Here is a 24,096-nt window from a genome sequence, read left to right on the forward strand (position 1 = left end):
GAAAAAGTAACTTTTTCAGCCTCTGTCTTTATCTTTATTTTGGTCTCACTTTTTCTTGCTCTCTCTTTATTTTTCTTATTCCTCTTGGGTTTTTATTTTATTTCATATCATTCTGCTACCTTCCCCAAGTGATCCACTCTTTCTGAACTGCTTTTTGGTTTTCCTAGAATGAGCATATTCCATCCCAAGAGACTGTGTCTCATGGGAGGGCTTGGAGAGCTGTCCTCTTTCTTCATTTAGTCTCTGTGCCCATTTATCGTGCTTTTGTCTTCTTTTGGTTTCTCTTGTCATTATCGCCAATGGATGACAAAATACATGAGAAGATTGCTAGCTACTATACATCTACCTATTGATAACCATTCATCTGTATTCAGCATAATTATTGTGGGGTTTGTTTCTTTGTTGCTTTTGAAATGCCCTCATTTAAAAAAAAATACAGAATGTCATGTTGTAACTCATTTTAGTTTGTTATGGTCCATTCATTTGTTCAGCTATTAAAATATATTGCCAGTGACGTGAAGACTCTTGCACAAATGATGTTAGATAGACAGATACTGTAGTGATGTCAGATTACTTCAAAATGTTAGCAAACTGTGACACAGTGATTCTCAAACTTTTTACTCTTGAGACATTTACATCCATATGTGGACAGCACACACACCTCACTAAACACAGTATTTAGTGTATGTGTGTTTGTGTATTTTCAGTCACACATTCATGCACATTCATATATATTCATATTTTAGCATTTTATAAAAAATAACATTGTTCAAGTTACAACTGTTTATTTAAGTAAATTCAATATTTAACTCAATGCATGTGTAAGTTTTACACATAAAATAAAAATGTTGGGAGGAGGAAGAGGAGGGATCAGAGCCTCTGAGTCTTGTGCATTCCCCACGTCCCCGGGGGTCCTGCCTTACCATTTGAGAACCAATGCTGTAACATCTTACTAATATAGTATGGATAAATTGTGACCTTCAAAAGTCAGAAACAAAGAGCTAATTACAAAGCAGTGTAGTGACCTGATATATGTATATAAATATACTTTCTGACCCACTTAAAGTAGTTTGAGCACAGGAGTCATGTCAGGAATAATTCAGATGCCATTTTTCTTAAGTAAAGTGCATTTGTGCATTAACTTGGGTTAATTCAGTTACCTGAAACTGGAGCATATTGAACAATTTTGTTTGGGTTATCGCTTGAATTTGATACACAGAGATAAAGATCCAGACAGTTACATGGGTATTTTAAATATTACCTATATTTAAATATAACCTACCTTGTAGATAATTAGGTAACCTTTGGAATCATAGAATCATAGAGTTGGAAGAGACCACAAGGGCCATCCAGTGTAACCCCCTGCCATGCAGGAAATCTCAATCAAAGCATCCCTGACAAATGGCCATCCAGCCTTTGCTTAAAGACCTCCAAGGAGGGAGAATCCACCACACTCCACTATTGAACAGCCCTTATTGTCACTTAGTTCCTCCTAATATTGAGGAATCTCTTTTCCTGTAGCTTTCATCCATTGTTCTGGGTCCAAGTCTCTGGAGCAACAGAAAACAAGCTTGCTCCCTCCTCAGTATAACATCCCTTCAAATATTTAAACAGGGCTATCATATCACCTCTTAACCTTCTCTTCTTCAGGCTAAACATACCCAGCTCCCTAAGTCGTTCCTCATAGGACATGGTTTCCAGACCCTTCACCATTTTAGTCACCTTCCTTTAGACACTCTCCAGTTTCTCAATGTCCTTTTTGAATTGTGGTGCCCAGAACTGGACACAATATTCCAGGTGGGGTCTGACCAGAGCAGAATATAGTGGCACTATTACTTCTCTTGATCCAGACACTGTATGTTTATTTATGCAGCCTAAAATTGCATTGGCCTTTTTAGCTGCCATATCACACTGTTCACTCATGTTCAACTTGTGGTCTACTTGGACTCCTAGATCCCTTTCACATGTTGTCTCCTTAATCCAGGTGTCCCCCATCCTATATCTCTGCATTTTATTTTTCACCCTAAGTGCAGTACCTTACATTTCTCCATGTTGAATTTTATTTTGTTAGCTTTGGTCCAGCTTTCTAGTCTATTCAGGTCATTTTGAATTTTGACCTCTGGAGTATTAGCTATTTCTCCTAATTTGGTGTCATCTGCAAATGTGATGAGTATGCCTCCAATTCTGTCATCCAAGTCATTGATAAAGATGTTGAATAACCCTGGCCTCAGAACAGAGCCCTGTGGGACCCCACTGGTCACTTCTCTCCAGGATTAAAAGAAGCTATTATTGAGCACCCTTTGGGTTCAGCTGGTCAACCAATTACAAATCCATGTTACAGTTACCTTGTCTAGCCCACATTTTATAAGCTTGTTTGCAAGAATGTCATGGGAAACATTGTCAAATGCCTTACTGAAATCAAGATATACTACATCCACAGCATTCCCTTCATCTACCAAGCTGGTAATTTTATCAAAGAAAGAGATCAGATTTGTCTGGCGTGACATGTTTCTCTGAAACTCATGTTCGCTTTTTGTGATTATGGCATTGCTTTCTAGATGTACACAGACTCTCTGTTCAATGATCTGCTCTAGAATCTTTCCTGGAATTGATGTCAGACTAACTGGACGATAATTGTTAGGATCCTCTTTTTTTTCCCTTCTCAAAGATGGGAACAACATTTGCCCTCCTCCAGTCTGCTGGGAGTTTTCCTGTTCTCCAGGAGTTTTCAAAGATTATTGCCAATGGCTCCGATATTACATTTCCCAGGTCTTTTAATACTCTTGGTTGTAGTTCATCAGGTCCTGGAGACCTATATTCATTTAGATTAACCAGATATTCCTGTACTATCTTTACTTATTCTCTGCTGTATTTCCCCTATTCTGTCCTCTGCTCCATTATACTCAGGTTGAGCACCCTTTTCCTTTTCTGAGAAGACTGAGGCAAAGATAGTGTTGAGTAATTCTGTCTTTTCTCTGTCCCCTGTTAGCATTTTGCCATCTTTTCCACGTAGTGGCCCTACCATTTCCTTCTTCTTCCTTTTGCTGTGGACATATCCAAAAAAGCCCTTTTTATTGTTTTTAACCTCTCTAGCAAGCCTGAGTTCATTCTGCGCTTTAGCTTTTCTGACCTTACCCCTACACATGCCTGCTATTTCTTTGAAATCCTTTTTCATGATTTCCCCCTTTTTCCATTTCTTATACATGTTCCATTTAAAACTTAGCTCAGTTGAAAGTTCCGTTGGCCCATTACAGACGGGCACCCTAGGACGGACTCAGTCTGTGCTAGGGTTAGAAAGGGGCGTCTCTTCCAGATGCCCCTAACCCTAGCATGGACTGAGTCTGTAACAAATGGCGGCGGCCGTTCCACACGGCCGCCACCATCTTGATGTAACAGACGCTCTGCGTCCGCACATCCTGCCCCGGAAGTGACGCCATGAGTATGCGACTAGCGCCTTGTGGTGTCTCTTCCAGGGCACAGAAAGGAGCGCGATTTTCACGCTCCTTCTGTGCAGTGTCCGAGAACTGCGCGGTTTGGCTGCTGCGGTTCCCGGACGCTGCAACTGGCGGCGGTGGCAGACTGCCGCTTCTTGGTGGTCTGTAACATGCCTTAGTCATCCATCTTGGTTTCTTGAGACACCTCCCATTTTTCTTTCTCACTGGAACTGTTTGAAATTGTGCCTTCAATATCTCCCTTTTGAGTAACTCTCATCTGTTCTGAACTCCCTTCTCTTTTAGTATTTCTGACCATGGGATCACCCTCAATACTTCTCTAAGTTTACTGAAATCTGCTCTCCTAAAGCCTAGAATGTGTGTCTGACCATGCCTGGCTTCTCCTTTCCATTGTATAACAAACTCCAGGAGAACATGGTCACTTCCACCTAATGATCCCACCACTTGCCTTGCTGGTTAGGATCAGATCTAAAATAGCTGACCCCCTTGTTGCTTCTTCCACCTTTTGGACAATGAAATTGTCTTCAAGGCAAGTGAGGAATTTGCTAGACCTTGAGGATTTTGCTGAGTTTGAATTCCAGCAACTATCAGGATAGTTGAAGTCACCCATCACTACTACATCTCTCCTTTCTGGGTGTGTGGTCATCTGTTCTAGAAAGCCATAATCCAATTCCTCCATCTGACTGGGGGCTCTGTAGTAGACTCCCACCATAACATCCTTGTTGTTTCCCTTCCCTTTAATTTTTATCCAGATGCTCTCCACCTGGCTGCCAGTATTGATGTCCTGGATCTCTTCACTGGTGTAAATATCTCTGACATATAGTGCTATTTCTCCTCCTTTCCTGTTTGGCCTATTTCTCTTAAATAGGTTATACCCCTCTATTTCTACATTCCACTTATGTGACTCATCCCACCAGGTTTCAGTGATGCCTATTATATCATATTTGCTTTTTTGTACTAGGAGTTCGAGTTCATCTTGCTTATTTCCCATCCTCTGTGCATTAGTGTAGAGACATCGCAGACCATGGGTCCCCTTTACTTGCTGCCTATGCAGGTTTTTTTTTTTTTTTTTTTTTTTTTTTTTTTGCCTCCCACTGTTGGATCCTTGCACTATTTGTCTTGTTTCCTCTATGTCAGTTTGACTATTTTCTCCAGCCCTTTTGCCTTCTTTAATATTGTCTCCCCCCGCTACAAAACTCAGTTTAAAGCCCTCCTGATCAAATTTAAGTAATATTACTGATGGGTATATAAATTGTATATAATTAACAGTGGAGTAGCATTGGCTGTAAACAAATCTGTGCTTTTAACTGGCTACTGTGGCTGAAAACTACTCCACATCATGACATCTGTCCACGAGTTTAGAGCGAACCTCTCCCCCTCAAATCCAAATGCAACGGTGCCTTAGACTAGAAGAGAAAAAGCAAACCTACTGAGAGACAGAATTTTAAAACAATCCATGGGCTAGGAGGTACAAGAGGCTCCTATGCCTAAGTGCATTAAGGGGCTATTTGAGAAGCAAATGTTGATCATATGACCCTGTGATTTCAGGAAATATAAGATAAAACCTACGAGAGCCAGCTGGTTTGAGCATTGGACTACAGCTATGGATACCAGGATTCAAATACTGACTCAGCCATGTAAACCCACTGAGTGACCTTGGGCAAGTCACATTCCCTCAGCCACAGAGGATGACGATGGCAAACCCATCTCTGAAGAAACTTGCAAAGAAAATCCTATGATAGCATCACGTTAGGATTGTCATAAGTTGGGACCGAATGGAAGGCACACAACAACAACAAGATAAAATACAGCATTGATGTAATAATTAATTAGGGCTCTGTCTACCCTGGAGTGAAGTAGCTTGGAGTATCCTGTCTCCAGAGCTGCCTGATCCTCTTCCATTGCAAAGTCTACCATTATGAAGCCAAGCTGCCTGGTGTATTCGCTGCTGCCATGGATCACTTTGCATTGAGGTCAGAACAAGATGCCCAGTAATAGCCTAATGGCCAAGCATCTCATTCTGACCACAGAGTGAGCAACCAGCAGCAGCAGACTTGCTGAGCATCTCAGGAGGATATGTTTCAAACAGCTGCCCTGCTTCAGAACGGAATGCTCCGGATGTTCCCAAAGTTCTGGAGTGATAGATGCATTATTAAAATCCAGGGTAAGAGGGGTGAACCCCAATTCTGGTGCTAAGTGGCCTGGATGTTGTTTGGTATGTTCATACCAGAACTGGGCTTTGGGATATGCTTCGTCCAGTTTCTCTACTGAGGGAACAGGTGGAGACCATTGTATTTGGCTGCTGCAGACAGGACCTAGGTTACTCATACAGCAAAGATTATCCACTCCATGAAATAAATGCTTTGACTTTTTTTATGTCCTTTTATGCAGGCAGCTTCTTATCCCCTCTTTTCATTTTTATTTAAGTTTAAGAATGGCAATATAGCATGTATATTTCTATACCATTTATCAGTGAACTCAGCACTCTCTAATTAGTTTACAATCTGTAAGCTAATTGCTCCCAACAAGCTGGGTACTTATTTTACTGACCTATGGAAGGATGGAAGGATGGAACCCTGGAGCCCCTGGGACGGAACTCACAACCTTGTGGCTGCAGTACCAGCATTTAACCACTGTGCCATCAGGGCTCCTTGGTATATTGGGGCACACACCATGATTAAAAAGACTAGAAAATCCCAGATTTTGTTCCTGCTCTTTTGGATTTTATTTTAGTGACCCATACATATTTTGTTCATCTCAGGATATTGTCTGTCAGCTTCCAGTAGGGTCAGAGACTTTTACGCCAGCTCCCCAGGTTGGTTGATTTTTAACCCTGTACAAAATCGGAAAGAACAAGAACAGAAGCAGGGATTTTTCAATCAATCTGCATGCATCTCATAGTGGGTTATTTTTGACAATTATTGGAATGAATAATAATGCACAAATATTGATAAACATGAACAGCCACACTTTTAAAAAAATTGAGAAACCATACAACTGAGGAATTTCCAAAAATTTTCAAAAACATTTTTTGTCCACAAAAACCTTCTAGAGATGTGGGAGGCATTTCCACCACATTTTGGGCCCACCTGAACCAGTTCAGGTCCAAGCAAAGCCTTTTGTGAGACAGGCAGTAATGCGGAAGTGACTTCCACTTGTTAAAAAGAAAGGCCTCTCTGAGCCTAAAATGGCCCTGAAAGGCTCAAAGACATGATGAACAGGCCTTCCTTCTCTCCTAGAGGGAAGGCCAATCAATCAATCATACTTAAAATATTTGGTTGGGTTTTTTTGTTTGTTTTGTTTTTTGCAGAAGTGAGTGCAGCTGGGATGTGGCCTTCCAAGGTTTCCTGGGAAGCTAATGCAGCCCCCTGCCCTGCCACTGTTGCCCATTCCTGCTTTTAGGCACTCTATACTACTGCAAAGAACTGAGAATTTGTATATTTCCCTGTGCCTTGAATAGGAATAGAAACTGTGAGGTTCTCTAGATGCTATAACCTAACTCCCACAATCCTGGCCAGCTTAACTACTGGTGAACAATGCTGGGAGTTGCATTCCAGCTGTATTTGAAGGCCTGTTTGATTCCCACCCATAGTCTAGAAGGTTAGCTATTGTTGCTTGGTGTATGTCTTTAATAATCTTAACTTTTTAGAATTTCATTTGGCTATATTTTGGTTCTGTGATAATACAGTGGAAGCCTCTGCCCTTTTGAATAAATTTGTTGCATTCCTCTTCTTTATATAACCTGTACAATTACAATTTATCCACATTAAAAACAATGTAGATTTAAGAACTTCGTAACCGTGGTATGGCCTAATTTCTGTTACTGTGTTCAGCTGTGACTAGAAGTCATGCCCAGTCTTTTAGAATAACTCTATCCATACAGTGTGAATCAAAGAGGGTTTAAAAAAAATAGATAAGCTATAGGACTGCACATGCTTACAATGGGTCCTTTGTGTGTGCTGCACCTGATGTGGCATGAAGAAGCAAGGAGATTAAAAATATAGCTTCAGAGCTCATCAAGAGACATACTAGCCAACACTGGATCTAATTTAACATTTTGACTAACTAGATTATGTTGTTCAGGCTGCAAACCTATTTTTCTGTAACTCCAATGCTCAGGGTGGATTTTGTCCTGAATCTGCATTATACATGCTGTTTTGGAAACATGTAATTGGAATTCCTGCACTGCAACTCTGCAAGCTGCATTACTGTGTGATTCTAGTTAAGATCTAGTTTGAGGGCAGAGTGACCTAGAAATGTATTTTTATTCTTGTGTCTGAATCACAATGGCTTTCTCTTTAGGTTACTACAGATCCTTCCAGATAAATGATTTTTTTCTTTTTCTTTTTTGCTGTTGTTTGTCGCTAAAAAATCTATGATGTTTTGCTCTTTTAGTCTATCTGCTAGACCAAATTACTGTATAATATTTTTAGCAGTATCTGGAACGAAGAGGAATATCCCATGTAGGTTCGGACAACATCCTAATTATTGCTGGTTGAATAATTTGCCAGAAAGATATTGGTGTATAACAGGGTTTAAGAGGATGTGGGCTCTTTTCTAATACAGTTAGTGGTCTAATCTACACTGCAGAAACAATGCAGCTTGATACTGCTTTATGTACCATGGCTCAGTGCTATGGAATTCTGGGATTTTTGGTTTTGTGAGGTATTTAGCCTTCTCTGTCTAAGAGCTCTGGTGCCAAAAGAATTTACCCATTTTACAACATTTATCCAGATTTATCCAATTTACAACAAACTACAGATCCCAGAATTCCATAGGATGGAGACATGGTAGTTAAAGTAGTGTCAAACTGCATTACTTCTGCAGTGTTAACTAGACCAGTTTCCAAGTGGATCAAGGTAAAGTGCGCTTGTATCACTATGTTTGGCTTTATTTTTATGATATCAGCTATTTATAACTGATTACTCCATATACATGGCTATATTACACTGTTGTTGATGTCATTTTATCAGAACACTTGGGTTGCAGTCCTCTTAACATAAATGCAGGTTGTAGTAGTAGCAGTGTAAGCAACCAGGAGTAAAATGGCTGCAGGCACAATCGTGATGGAAGGGAGGATGGGAATTGCATAGGAAAATGTCTTTGTCAAGAGAGAAAACTGTCCAAATGGTTGCTGAGCTCAAGAGTCAGCAGGGCAGCTTTCTCTGGTGATGGAGATGGCTCTCTTTTCCATCCCCCTGCTGCCATTGCCAACTGGTCCAAAAAGTTGTTCACTTTTGTATAATCAGAATGTTCTACCCGTGTTTGTCACCAATAGGATTACAGTCTTAATGTTTCTTGAACATCCATATTAATACCATCATCCCTCAGTATCCATGGATTTTGGATTAGGCCACTATATTTAATGGGGCTTCAACATCCATGGATTTTGGTATCCACAGGGGGTCCTGGAACAAAACCTCTGCAGACATCAATTGCCCACTGTAACATGCTCCTAGAAGAAGCAAGTAAGATATGCTTTGCAGTAGATGGTAATGTAACATATTTACATATAATGTAAAAACATAGATTCATGGAAGAGGAATGTCATGGTGCATAGGAAAGGAGATCCAAAAAGACATACAAAATTCCATTGCCATCCCTTTGCTAGCCTGCCCCACCCCAAACAATAGGTACACTGAATGCATATGCTTCCAGTGCTTTGCTGAATAGATATCACTAGGTTTAGATTGAGTTTGGTATGATGACTACAAGTCTCTGGTGAAATATAATTCACAGAGCAGATTTAAACAACATATGGTCTCTTTCTTACATGTGACTCCCAAGAATCATTTGTACAGCCTGTGTGGTTTGGATCCAAATGCCTTTTAAAAAATGTCTCCTGTAATTAAAATATTTCTACTCATAATATATTTACACTCTCAAGCAGAAATATTGGCCCTCGTTTGATGTAAATTATTTTTAAGGACAGTCACTATAATGACCAGAGTCTGAAAATGTTACCTTTTTTAATTAAAATGACCAGATGCCTTTCACACTGAAGAATTTTAATAGTATGAGTCCACTTTAATTGCTAATGGCTTCAAGCTATGGAAACTTGGGGTTTGTAGTTTTGTGAGCCACTAAAGGAGATTTCTAGCTGAGAATTCTAAATACACGTCCCCAAACTGCAAATACTGTATACCACCAACAGGATGCTATATGCCTGAGAATGATCATGCTCCTCTCTTTTTGTGTGTGTCTTAATTCTTAGGCTATTCAAGTTTTCTATTAAGTCCAAACAGTGAGTCTTTTATTAACGATTTCACTATACACAAGGATTGCAGACCAGAGTTTTATTCCAGTTTGCATGCCAAGATTATTGTTGGGCTTTATCAAATGGAGATCATGACATCTGAAATGGCCATTGATTTTGACATGAACCGGAGATATATACTGGACAGCTTTCAAAGATAAAAAATCATATGGTATACATCAACCCTAAGGCAGTGTTCTTCCAAACTATTTCGGAGCAAAAGCCTTGAAAATATAGTAGTATGTTTGTGTACTTAATCTGCATATGCACATAAAGTGTGTATGTGGGGGGGCATGGGTTATTCAGCACAAAGAATGCCTGGATATTATTTAACTGTTTTCTTTTTCTTTTGCAGGAAAAAATCTTTTCTGTTTTCTGCTCTATATGCTGCCTTTATATTTGGTGGTCGGCATCTAATGAACAAACGAGCAAAATTTGAATTAAGGAAACCACTAGTGCTCTGGTCTCTGAGCCTTGCAGTCTTCAGGTAAGCTGTTGTTGTTGTTGTTTTTAATATAATCATTTTTATTTTTAAAAAAAACATGATTAGCAGGCTTCAGTAAGAATGCCCTTTCGTTTATGTTACCCTTTAGGAATTTGAAGTTTCTTATCCAATTTATATTCCAATTGCTTTTCCCATCATATCACTAGAATCATAACAGCAAGGAAAGCAACTATCTTGAGGGCAAGTAAAATATAAAGGAGAAAATTGCATTGTACTGCACAAATTTCCCAACATTGAAGATTTCACTATTCTGTTGTTACCCACAGTGGAAAGATTCCACTGGGAACATGCTCAGTTCAAATGAGGAGGAAATGTGCACCTGTATGTCCCACATAGGGAAAAGCACCTGATAAACATTCCAGATGGTTGGACACCTCTCCCTCAAAGTCTAAAATGCTGGTTTATTTTTACATCAAACCTGATGACTATTGTACTAAGACATAATGAGTAATTTTAAAAGAACACTTTCATTAGATACATCATACTATAGCAATCTTGGACTCTTAACTGGAGCTCATTAGGGTATATTGCTCTTTCTGCCCAGGAGCTCCCACTAAAAGTGGACCAAAAGCTACAATTTCCCCACAGTCCACAGCAGTCTCACCTCATAAGCATTATGAGAAATTGAAATGGCAGTTGCAGGGCATCCTGTGTTGAACAGAGTGCACTGCTGCCATCTGTTACAGAAGGCTACAGAGTGTAGATGTGGCCATCAGAGAATACGGCCAAAGGCAGAGTGGATCCAGGACATTTTTCCCCCTGAGATGGAGCAGCAGTCATAGTATATAGTGGGCCCTTGTTATCCGCTGGGGTTTGGTTCCAGGAATCCCCATGAATAACAAAATCCATGTATGCTCAAGTCCCATTAAATACAATGACATAGCAAAATGGTGTCTCTTATATAAAATGGAAAAATCAAGGTTTGATACTTGAAATTTATACTTTTTTGGAATATTTTCAAGCTGTGGATGCTTGAATCTGTGTATTAAAAAATCTGTGTATAAGGAGGGCCAACTGTGTATTATTTTTCAAGGTCAACCAGGGCTTGGAATCCAGTAATTGCTTTAGAAACCACTGTTTCTTATTAGTTATTAACATTTATGAGTAGTGTGCAACGTAAGACACTGATAACACGTTGCAACTTATTTTTACCAAAAAAAAGTATTCAAAAGTCCTAAATAATAAACATCACCCATTAAAGAAAAAGTATCTAATATTTGCTTTGTTGTCTTTAAAAGTAACAGTGCTGCCAGTTCTTGCTTGAAAAAATAACCAGTAACATCATTACTTTCAACAAGCTATTTCTGAGCTTAAAAGCCAACCAAATTATTTTGGCATCCGAGCACAAAATCTCCCATAAACATCTATCTCTCTAGAAGTAAAAACACAGCAGCAGTGAACTGGTAACTTACAAGTTTGCTATCTTTTCCTGAGGCCCAAATTTTACTGCCTGGGGCAGCTGCCTCACCTCTGCCTAATAGCAGGATTGGCTTTGGATCCTGTGCAGGTAGAAAGATAGGATAATTAATTAACCACATAAACCCCTCTCATAAATCCCAAGCTGGCTCAGAATTCAGAACTTTATTTTATATTTTTCTCTCTCACTGGGGATACTTGTTAGATTTGAAGTCTGCTTACAGATCAGCTGTAATGTGTTGGTCAGATTTTCCCTCACACTAAAATGTTGCTCATGCTCATTTTATTCTTTTTTACTGTTAATTGTAGAGTGATTTTCTTTGAAGTTTTGATACTTCTTTTGCAATTTATAATACCTCCATTGGCCTAAATCTGACTAGACATAAGCAAGTAGAGTGGATTGGGATCTACTTTAGCTGGGATTATGTAGTGCATTATAATTACATTGTGAACTCACGTTGTGAATACAGTTATTCATATATTCAGTATATGAATATTTAAAATAAAGAAAGAATGCATGAGGTTCGGACAAACTCAAGAGTGCAAAAAAAAGTGTAATGATAGCATCATAATTCTGCAGTGTAAATGGGCCCCAGATGATAGACTTTATCACACATGGCTTAAAAAGTGGAATTAGAGCAAGATAGTAGCATCTGTGGTCATGTTTTATATCATACGATGCTGTGTCTGTCCAATAGCTAATCTGTGGTTCATCTGTTGATGGAGCGCTCCTTCTCATTGATGGGGCAAAGCCTGCCAATGCCTCCCAATTGCACTGCTTTTCTACTGTTGTAGTGGGATAATTTCCTTTTGAAGCAGTTCTGAGATATGGGCAATCACATGATGTGTGTGGCATGATTATGCTCATCTCCCCACTCCACCTTGCTGTCTATCATCTGGGGCACATTTACACTGCAGAATTATGATATTCTTTTCTTTTAAAAAAATTTCTTTCTCCTCCACCCCCCTTTCTTTTTTACTGATTGGATTACATAATCATGCAATTGCACTGAAAATAAGAATACATAAAATAAATACAGACCAAAAGGCATCCTGGGAAGGGCATAAGACAGGGAGGCAGGGCTGTGGAGGCTGTCATGTAGAAGACAGAAGCAGCACCATAGTGATTTGGAAGAGAGGTGCAATAATGACTGTCCCCAACCTGGCATGTTTGCTTTTCCTACACTAATGCAATTGTGGCACCTTATGGTCCTGGTGTGAGTAAGGATCTTATCGCACTCACAATTTTCAACATTTTGGGGATGGAAGGAGGATGCTCGTGTGCGCGCGCGTCCTGCAAAAAACGGAGTTTATCACACACGAAGGCGTCCTCCAAGAGGCCCTGTTCCGCCCCCTGGTGTGCACCCGTTCGCGTCCAGGCCTGATGGGCGCCATTTTTTGCCAATGGAAAGTAATCCGTCAGGCAAAAATCACACCCGTCAGGACTGGACGCGAATGGGTGCGCGCCGGGGGGCGGAACGGGGCCTCTTGGAGGACGCCTTCGTGTGCAATAAACTCCGTTTTTTGCAAGACGCATGCGCACACGAGCATCCTTCTTCCTTCCCCAAAATGTTGAAAATTGTGAGTGCGATAAGGTCCAAAGTCAAATGGCAGGGAGGGTGCCTAAACCCCAACATCATCAGGTCCCAATGAGAGCAGGGATAACAGGGGCAGATTGTTCCTGGAAGTCTTGAGGACCTGGAACATTTGGCAGGATGGATTCCAGCACACTGAGGACCAGAGAATATCTACCCCAACTCCCATCATTTAGTTTTCTTACAACTCTTAAGCTTATTTCTAGTAATTTTTTTGTCATTTGTAATCTTCTTAAACTATTTTCTGAAGATTTTTTTTTAAAGTTAGGCTTACTGGGTTAATTGATTTGCCCTACTGCTTTCCTTTCACATGATTTGTCTAGGATAATTTTTTGTATCTGAATAGATATATACCTTTCACTGCTAAGTCTTCCAGTTGCTATAACAACTGGATACCTTTGATCTTGTAAGTATCCTTAAGAAACAAGCATTATGTCTGTTTGGATTACTCTTCAAATCTCCAGATTACTTCAGTTAGTCTGGCAATACTACCCCCTCCCATTTTATCACAGGACTATGTCCCCAAAGAATTCATTAAGGACTATTTAAATGTTATGCCATGCTTATTAATTCCTCTTGGGCCACATTAGAGATTCCTGAGTGCTCCCTTAGGTCCTGGGAGATTTCTTGCCAAATATAGAATTTAAACAAAAAATTGAACATTCTCTTTATGTACAAAATCTGGATGCTGTCCAGTCTTCTGGGCAGATAATGGTGGAAGTAAGACATCTGTTAATTAAATCAATTGTTTCTTATTCTCAAGTCTCACTGTGGCCTTATGCAGATCTTGACATAAGTAGAAGCTTTGATATATTTATTTGTAAGTGCTGAATTTACTCACCCAAGTGTAACAGACCGGATAAGCAATTTCAAAAGATAGGAATGATGCAAAGTAAGCATGCTCTGTCTTATATAACAAGACAAAGTGAAACTCAGTATTGATTAATTTCTAGGAGTTATTTGGTAGATGGGAAATGCAGAAGAAAAGATATGGTGCTGCATTTTAATTTTGGAGTTCTGTTGTTCAGAATCTTCTTAAGATAATGGTTCTCAGTCCTACATAGCCCATTGTTGGACTGTTGTTATTCTTGTTGTGTGCCTTCAAGTCATTTCTAACATATGGCAACTCCAAGCTGAATCTACCAGTGGGTTTTCTTGTCAAGAATTGTTTTGAGGGTGTGCCTCCCACTGAGGCCAAGAGAGTATGACTTGCCTAAGGTCACCCAGTAGGTTTCCATGACCGAGTGGGGATTTGAATCCTGATCTTCCTCATCATGGTACAATGCTCAAACCCCTATACCACACTGGCTGTCTCCATTGTTCCCGACCATTAGTCATGCTGGTTGGCATGACAGGAGTTGCAGTCCAAAACAGCTGGAGATTCAATTTTGTAAACTACTGTTTTGAGTGAAGCAGTAAAGCAGTGAAATAAACATGAGAAGTCGCAGTCATCGGCACCTACAACACGCAGGCCTTGGTTGGTCATAAACTAGTGAGTGAGAGCAGAAGTATCCCCATCTTGCGGATCAGGCCATAGGCAGGCAATATAAATCTAATCTGTACTGCAGTTTATGGCTATGACTCAATGCTATGGAATCCTGGGATTTGTAGTTTGTTGTGGCACCAGACTGACAGAGAAGGCTAAATATCTCATGAAACTACAGCTCCCAGGATTCCATTGCATTGAGCCATGGCAGTTAAAGCAGTGTCAAACTGCATTATTTCTGCAGTGCAGAAATTAGAAATTAGTGCAAATTAGATCTTGGTTACACTTGCCACAGGCAGGAGATTAATGTCTTCTTTGGATAGGGATTGTTGTTAGTGATTCAGTGCCTACCAATCCTTTGAACATATTTGCAATGGAATGCCTGGGGCACCTTCACACTGCACAGTTATAACATTATGATTCCACTTTAACTACCTTACCTGCATCTTCTGGAATCCTGGGTTTTGTAATTTGAGATGACAGGGACAAATGTCCTGATCAATGATTTTTTTTTGTAGGTGCACTGGAGCACACATGGAGGTCTCCACTGTGAGTGACCTCTCCAGCAGTTTAATAGGTCTTGTTTTAATTTATGTTTGATTTGATACTAAATAGATACTAAATTCACCATCAGTTTTTTGGTATCCAAAACTGAATAAAGATAAGTTGTATGGCTATCCTCTCAGGCAATCATAAGGATAGGCCAATAGTTGAGGGATATTCTTGGATTTGTGTGTTTGTGTGTGCATTTTAAAGCAATGTTTTTATGCTGAGTCTCTGGAACGAGAAAGGAAGCAAATGTAAATACATGTCTTCATTCTATTTATTTTAATCCGATTCTTAAAGTTGTTAAGTGGTTTGCTGGGGTACAAGTTAGTTAAAAATAACAGCCTGATCACACTTAATTCCACTTGAATCCCTTAGAAGAATGTAAACTATGATGAATCCTGTATTGTTAACATGCATATTTTTAAATGCCTATCCTGGGTTTCCAGTATTATTTTGTAATTGCATTGCTGCTGCTTCAAAAGGAGCAGTTCAAAATAAAAACATGTAGACAGTTTGTCCCTGAAAAACAAATAAGCTTCTTTCCACAATCCTAAGAAATAAGTGTAATGAATACAATAAATATATTGTATTAGATAAGTATATATTATATTAGATAAGTATAAGTAAAATAAGTATCAGATGCATTTCAGGTTAACAGACATTAATCCTATGTAACTAATCAGTCTCAATATGTGTTCCTTTCTTCTTGCAATGGACCAAGAAGGAAACTTGAGCTCATAACAGGAAACTGTTCTCAAAACTAGGAATGCAAATCTTCACTTATTTCATCCTTATATGAATTTCATAATCTCCCCTGTCAGGCAATATTATAAGCCTTTGTACATTTCCTGATGATTTCAGTACTTCCTGTGAAGATTCCATTTGTACAAAAACCAGTACTTTAATAAATGAAAACTTACATTCTTAGTTTTCATATCGAATCTCCTTGAGCAAGTCACACTCTCTCAATCTCAGGGGTAGGCAATGGAAATCCTCCTCTGAAGACATTGCAAGGGTCAGCTTACGGTTGCCACTTGAAGGCACACAACAACAACAACAAATTATATGATAGATGTTAAAGATCATGGGGGGGGGGGAGGTAAAATGGAACACTGCACAATTCTACAGACCAGATGCCATGGGGTCGAAATGAATACTACTCATAAACTGCAGAGGTGGCCCCCAGCCTGCAAAGACTGTCCAGGAAAATGCAATGGACAGTAGTAGAAAAACCTCCTGGAGGTGAAGAAAAACCAACAGATGTTCATGTACCCTATCTTTCTCACAACAGAGGTCACCCATCAGGTCAACCAAAGTGATCTTAGTGCCAAACCACACATTAGAGCTGGATTGAAATGGTTAAGATTTAATTTCATTTTAGAATTTTCTGGAGTTCAATTGGCAGTACCTTCTCAAGTCCCTTGACCCAAAGGGGGAATTTGTGACAGGATAATAGTTGTTATAGATTGTTTAGGGTTACATAAGACCACCTCTGACCAAGAAAACTAGCTATATATACCTGAAAGCCAAATAATATGTTACTATATAGGTGGTATATAGTATTTAAATAATTAAACTTCCTTTCTTTCATTGTTAAACTATATGTGCCCTAGGTAAATATTGTTCAGTAGGTCTAATAATTTAGAAACTCTTTAATTTACACAGGCAGAGGATACCATCTGGACTTCCATGAAATCCAAACCCAAAATGGTGAATGAGAAATGTAGTCCCTAAATTTCTCCCTGTTTCACAACTGAACTATTTTTTCATGAAGAATGACAATGACTCTCAACTGCACTATACAAAATAATCAGTTCACATTAGCGTTTCATCTTTCCTAAAAACAATAGATGCATGGAAGAATGAACACCTTAAAAGGAATAGATTAATTAATTAGCACCCAAACTACTTTATGCTACACTGGATTTGGATATTTGGCATTCTCAGGCAGCTGTAAAAGAAAGTCTGTATTGCATTTTTCTTCTTTAAATTTGTTTTATGTCAATTTTGCTTTAAACAAATAAAATTCACTTCACTGGTTTTCTTCCCAGTGAAGAATTGTCACTTTCTCAATATTCTTTTTTTGTGAAGGAAAGAATATATTCAACAATCTGATATTGCCAAAGCATTGTGCTACAATTTGGTATTAAACCAAATGTAGAAGACAACAGTATAACTATATAATCTTTTTTCACATACTGTAAATAAAAAGAGAGGTTAGGGTGTATTTGAGTGTTTACATAAATGTTGTATGCATGCAGTTCATTGACCCCCCCCCCCCCCCGGGATGACTCGCCTCTGGAGCATACAACACTTTTTACCATCTAAGACTTGACAGAGAGCTCTTGGACATGATTATCCATCACATGGTAACCTTAAGAACAGATTACTGATAATGGGTCTCCCCCTAAATATTCCTTGGACATTTTAGAGCATTGCTTCTAGCTGGAATTAGTACTAAAAAGTAGATGTCTGGCACTAAGAGACAGTACAAACTGAAATAAGTGCCTCAAGAAACAGGTGCAACAGGTGGTCATTCAACAAGTGATTGCCTTGGATTTACATTAAGTGTAGATCTGTATATCAGCTCTAGAGTGAAGCTGAAATTCCTTGGAAGGTGTTCTGAGATATTTATGTTTCCTGTCTCCTCAAAGATAGCCATTTGACAGAGGTTTCTCTCAGTACTCACTGAGAGTTTCAAGTGACCATTTAAATCCCCATCCCACACACACAATGCCTCAGGACACTATAAGGTCCAGGGCACTGTAGTTGGTGGACAGGCAGTGACAGCAAAAACCAGCAAACAAAAAATGTATTTATGAATAAAGAGGCCATTTTAATATTGCCCCTGCTAAAGATGAATCCCAGGCCAACAAATGTCTCTTCCCACGAGAGAATTTGGGTAAAAAGTCCTCCATCCCAATCGTTTGGATCACGGATAAAGTGGCTAATGATAAGAGTCCCTTTACACACCATCCCATTGTGTGTAGGTATGATATCAAGCAACTTGGGTGGAGAAAAATATGTGAATGCTGTATGTGAAAGTAGGCTGGCATCTGGACTAAGAAAAAACCTTTTCCTATTTTGAAATGATAATCTCCTGTTCTCCACTTTTTCCTTTGAACCTAAGCTGGAGCTTTGTGTTGGGTGTCCATGACACTTGTCTGCATGTATTAAGATCTTCAGCAAATCTTCATGGGCTCATTTATCCTGGAAAATTAGTTCACAGTTAAAGCTGGGAACTTCAAAGGGTATTAATAGAACATTGTCTGGTTCAGATTTTGTCGCTATGAATGCAAAATGCTTGGGAGGATATCCTAATCAATTTTGTCTCATGGTTCATATCTCTGTCTTTGGTCCTGTCTGCACTGGACAGGATACTCTGAGGCAACCCGAAGTATCCTGGCCCCAGAGCTGCTCTGACCTACTTTTACCTCGGCCCTCTGTTCTGAAACTGGGCAGCTGTTCATATGTGCATCTCGTAGTGCTGCATGGTATGACTACAACTGCAAAGTGTTGCTTTGCTCAGAGGTCAGAACAAGGGGCCCAGTGAAAATCCCATAGGTGGAAACCTTATTCTGACCTCAGAGTGAGTGATGCACAGCAGCACCAGATGATAGAGCAGGATGTGTTTTAAACAGATGCCCAGAATGGTCTTGGAATGGACTTTACACTTTAATAGGGCTATATCCTGTTCTGGTGCTGAATGAACCAGATGTCTGTTTGCACCAGAACCAGGATTTGGGCCCTGCATCATCCAGTCTCCTTGCTGAGAGGATAGCGAAAAGCTGTTTTATTTGGCCTGTGCAGGCAAGTCTTTGTCATCGATCCCTAATTGCTGTTGTCTTGTCTTGCTTCTTGGAATGCAGAACTGGTCCTATATTCAGAAAGAGTGAGTTGGTTGCCTCAGGTAGCAGATATGATGTATAATGTGTCGGAGACTTTGGCAATAGTTCACTGGCCTTTTTCTTTATTGGTAAAGACAGCCTGCTGGGGCCCTGAAGCTACCTTAATACTGTCTGGTGTGGTGGAGGATGGTATCCCATCACCAAGTTGATGTGAGATTAATCAGTGATGCCAGACTAGTCAACTTCTCTAGGTGAAATGGTAGCCCTTATTTTTCAACTGAAGCAGAAAAAAATATCTTGGCTGACCTTGCTGTAGGATAATCCCTGTTTCATAGCAAAGGCAGTTGTGACTTCAGTCTGATACAAAGACTCTTCTCATTCATAAATAAGTGAGCTTGGAAATTGCAGATAAGAAAACTCCTCTCAAGCCAATAACCTTAGATGAACCCGAGCCTTGTTGAAGAACCAGTTGCTACCCTCGGTGACATGGCCACATCCGTAGGTTACCTGGATGGAGACACCCACGTTAAATATTGAACCTGTATCTTACAAATTAACTTGGAAAAGTTACTTTTTGGCCTTCAGCTTCTAGAATCTCCTGGCCAGGAGGGTTTCCTTGGAGTTTTAGGCCAAAAACAATTTTCAAAGCTCTGATTAAATGCAGCAGATAGAGAAACGTTCAGAAACACTGAAAATAGCCACTTCACTTTTACAGTCTATGTTCATTCAGGCTCACTAAAGGTCTCAGGATTCAGGCAGAAGCTGAATGGGTCCTTATTGAGATTTTTTTTAAAAAAATAAAATAAATGCATATAATGTGCCTCCTCCCCTGGTTTATTTCTCATGAATGTCTATGACTAGCCATGACTTTTTAAACCCAGGCCTAAATCCAGGGCAAGGGCTGGTTGTTGCTGTTGTTGTTGTTTTCTGTCCTGAGAAATTCCAGCACAAACAGGGCTAGGTTCCCATGCCTGTATCCTTTTGTCTCAATTCCTTTTATATTCCTGAGCATGTTGACATGTTGAATGGAGGTGTGGTCTTTGACATGTAGGTTTTCCTCTGGCCTTCCTTACCTCACTACATTTCCAGTTACCAGACAGAATGTTGTGCTATTTCCCCCTTTCCCCTTCTGCTTTTGCTTCTTTTTCTTTTACAGGTAGCATGACACTTTAACATTATGACTGGAGCAAAACATTTATTAAAATTACATATGAAAGATAGGGAATGTGGATACTGGTGGAGGAGCATTGGGGGGGGGGATTCATGGGAGGTGATGAAGAGGGAGAAGGAAAGCTATTCCACATCAAAGTTAACCACATCTCAAGCAGGAAGAAAATAGTGGAGGATACCCTGGTATATATCTAGGGCATAACTGGATGCAGAAGTGGTAACCTGTCATAGGATGTCAAATCCAGAAACAAAAGAGCCTGATGTTTACTGAAACTAACTGGTAGAGCCCTGAGTTTCTTAAAAACTAAACATTCAGTCCTCTTTGAATATTCCAAGTAGATAATTTTCCCTTTCTCTTAGCAGCTGAAATCTAAGCAGATCTTTCAGTTTCATTTAATAAGAGGAAGGCATTAAGAACTTCTAAGTCATGCATATTATCTTGGTAGGGCCTACATTTGCTATGAACCTGATAGTTATACCTGGTCGACTGTAAGGATTGTGATGGCAAATAATAATTATTTCTAGGTGAGTAGCTTGTTAGAAGTGGATTTTCCTCAGCTAAAGGCTGTAACGCTATTAGGAAATCTCAAACACCCAAAAAACTGTAACAGCCCGAGTTAAGAAAAGACAAGTATTTGAGAATTTCTCTACTGTAGTAAAGGAAATATTTCCCTGCTGGGAAGAAAGCAAATTGTAGAGAAAGTAAATTGGACTGGAAAGGAAGGGAGGGAGTAGAGGGGATCTTTAAACAAATGATGAGGAGGAATATCCTTCTTGTCTTTTCAGCTTCTTCTAATGCTCATCTTCTCATTTGTTTTGTTTTACATATCATTGGTTCCTGGATTTTACATCCCTTCATATAGGAATATGTTCTGATTTTACATTGTGTTGTCTTATTTTGGGGGATGTGACATACAGAAAATGGTTAAGTCTTCATTATCAGTCTCATGTCATGTACTTCTGTAAATTCTTGCTAGGAATTAAGCCCAGTTGAGTGAAGTGGAACTTAGTACAGGAATACTGTGTCCAGTTCTGGGCACCACAATTCAAAAAGGAAGTTGACAAGCTGAATGAGGGCAACCAAAATGGTGAAGAGTCTGGAAACCATTTGTCCTATGAAGAGTGACTTAGGGAGCTGGGTATGTTTAGTCCAGAGAAGAGAAGGTTAAGAGGTGATATGATAGCTCTGTTTAATATTTGAAGAGATGTTATGTTGAAGATGGTCAAGCTTGTTTTCTGCTGCTCCAGAGACTAGGACACAGAACAATGGATGCAAGTTACAGAGAAAGAGATTCCACCTCAGCATTAGGAGGAACTTTCTGACAGTGAGAGCTGTTCAACAATGGAAACATACTCTCTCAAAGAGTGGTGGAGTCTCCTTGGGTTTTTAAACAGAAGCTGGATGGCCATCTGTTGAGAGTCATTTGATTGTGTATTCCTGCATGGCAGGGGATTTGACGATGGCCCTTGAGCTCTCTTCCAACTCTATGATTCTATTATTCTAATTGTGTGGGAGCTTACAATTTTAAATGAAGTGTTTTGATTTTCTTTAAAAATCACAGTTTCATTTTCTGTTTCCAGTTGTCTTGTTTATTTATTAATTTATATTTTATCTTTCTTGTAAGGAGTTCAAAACAGCTTGATGATGTTACCTTATTTCCCACCCCACCCCACAATTATCAAGAAACCTGTATAAGGTTAACTACTGAGCTTTATGCATAAGCAAGGATTTCAAACCAGGTCTCCCAGGGCCAATGTGAACATTCTCTCCATTTTTGTAATACAAATTCAGAGGTCTTCTCTGGCTTCCATCAAGGATTGACATGGCTTTTTGTGAAAGAAACCCTTGGTGCTTGTTTTACATGGTAGTTACACATTTGTAGCCAGTTAGTCTGGCTGTCACCTTAACCACAGAGAGAAGGCTTCTTCTTTCCAGACTGCCCTGGTAGGCAGATAGCTTCTTCTCCAAATATTAACTGTCCCTTAATCACAGTGTCCATAGTTCCCCACATACACCACACTGTTAACTCTAATACTGGATTTTAATGGGCCACTTAAAAAAAACTGGAGAGAAGTGACCAGTGGGGTCCCACAGGGCTCTGTCCTGGGCCCAGTGCTATTCAACATCTTTATCAACGACTTGGATGACAGAATTGGAAGCATTATTATCAAATTTGCAGATGACACCAAATTAGGAGGAGTAGCTAACACTCCAGAGGACAGGATCAACATTCAAGATGACCTGAATAAACTAGAAAATTGGGCCACAGCTAACAAAATGAACTTCAACAGGGAGAAATGCAAGGTACTGCACTTAGGGTGGAAAAATAAAATGCACAGATATAGGATGGGAGACTAATGGCTGAATGAAACTACGTGTCAAAGGGATCTGGGAGTCCAAGTAGACCACAAGCTGAACATGAGTGAACAGTGTGATGCAGCAGCTAAGAAGGCCAATGCAATTTTAGGCTGCATCAGTAAGAGTATCGTATCTAGATCAAGGGAAGTAATAGTGCCACTCTATTCTGCTTTGGTCAGGCCCCACCTGGAATATTGTGTCCAGTTCTGGGCACCACAATTCAAAAAGGATGTTGAAAAACTGGAACGTGTCCAAAGGAGGGCAAGTAAAATGGTGAAAGGTCTAGAAACCATGTCCTATGAGGAACGACTTAAGGAGCTGGGGATGTTTAGCCTGGAGAAGAGAAGGTTAAGAGGTGATATGATAGCCCTGTTTAAATACTTGAAGGGATGCCATACTGAGGAGGGAGCTGACTTGTTTTCACTTGCTCCAGAGACTAGGACCCGGAGCAATGGATGCAAGCTACAAGAAAAGAGATTCCACCTCAACATTAGGAAGAACTTCCTGACAGTAAGGGCTGTCCGACAGTGGAACAAACTCCCTCGGAGTTTAGTGGAGTCTCCTTCCTTGGAGGTCTTTAAACAGAGGCTAGATGGCCATCTGTCGGAGATGATTTGATTTGGATTCCTGCATGGCAGGGGGGTTGGATTGGATGGCCCTTGCGGTCTCTTCCAACTCTATTATTCTATGATTCTAAGTGTTGTTATCTTCCCTTGCCGGTAGCAAGACAGTCAGTGCTGTGCTTAAAATGTACAATATTGACACAAGAAATCACATCTTTTTCAAAGTGATCAATCCAAATGCATCCATTAATAACTATGGATCTCTTTAAGACAGTAGTTTGACAATAAAATTGTTTATGGGTCTATGGCTTTAGCATTTGCCCTCAAAAGATGGCCAGGTGTAACATAACAAACAGATAGTGAGATATTTGTACAGATATAAATACAGATATTTGCATATTAGCAAGCAGAGAAAAAGAGGAGATAAGTTCAGCTCATGAGGCCTGTGTTCCTTCCTTCCTTCCTTCCTTCCTTCCTTCCTTCCTTCCTTCCTTCCTTCCTTCCTTCCTTCTATTGGTAACAAGCTAGATAGTTCACAGAATATGTAGAGTAACAATGAGTGTTGTGGGTCCCCCCCCCCCTTCACCTCTATATGTAAGCTTTAAAATAAACAAGAAAGGGGGCAAAAATTCTGACCAAGTTTGCTAACTTGGCCTCTGTAAATTTTAGCTTTCTCTTTTCTGATGATAACTCATTGTTCTTTGTTTTCTCTTCATGAAGTATATTTGGTGCTGTTCGAACGGGTGCTTATATGGTGTACATTTTGATGACCAAAGGACTGAAGCAGTCAGTTTGCGACCAGAGTTTTTACAATGGACCTGTCAGCAAATTCTGGGCTTATGCATTTGTGCTAAGCAAAGCACCAGAACTAGGTGAGTGCCTTCTCTTTTTTTCACT

General features: G+C 39.8%; 1 protein-coding gene across 1 annotated transcript in view; it reads left to right on the forward strand.

Moving 5' to 3' along the window:
* ELOVL6 (ELOVL fatty acid elongase 6) overlaps positions 1-24,096 on the forward strand; it is a 109,311-nt gene that overhangs the window by 78,458 nt on the left and 6,757 nt on the right. Inside the window, exons 2-3 of the mRNA XM_089527071.1 lie at positions 10,064-10,195; positions 23,920-24,071. Coding sequence (XP_089383197.1) covers positions 10,064-10,195; positions 23,920-24,071 — 284 coding nt within the window. The remainder of the gene's footprint in view (positions 1-10,063; positions 10,196-23,919; positions 24,072-24,096) is intronic.

The sequence above is a fragment of the Sceloporus occidentalis genome, unplaced genomic scaffold (assembly GCF_023333645.1).
Source record: "Sceloporus occidentalis isolate IW3139 unplaced genomic scaffold, rSceOcc1.0.p SCAF_5, whole genome shotgun sequence".
Classification (NCBI taxonomy): Eukaryota; Metazoa; Chordata; class Lepidosauria; order Squamata; family Phrynosomatidae; genus Sceloporus; species Sceloporus occidentalis.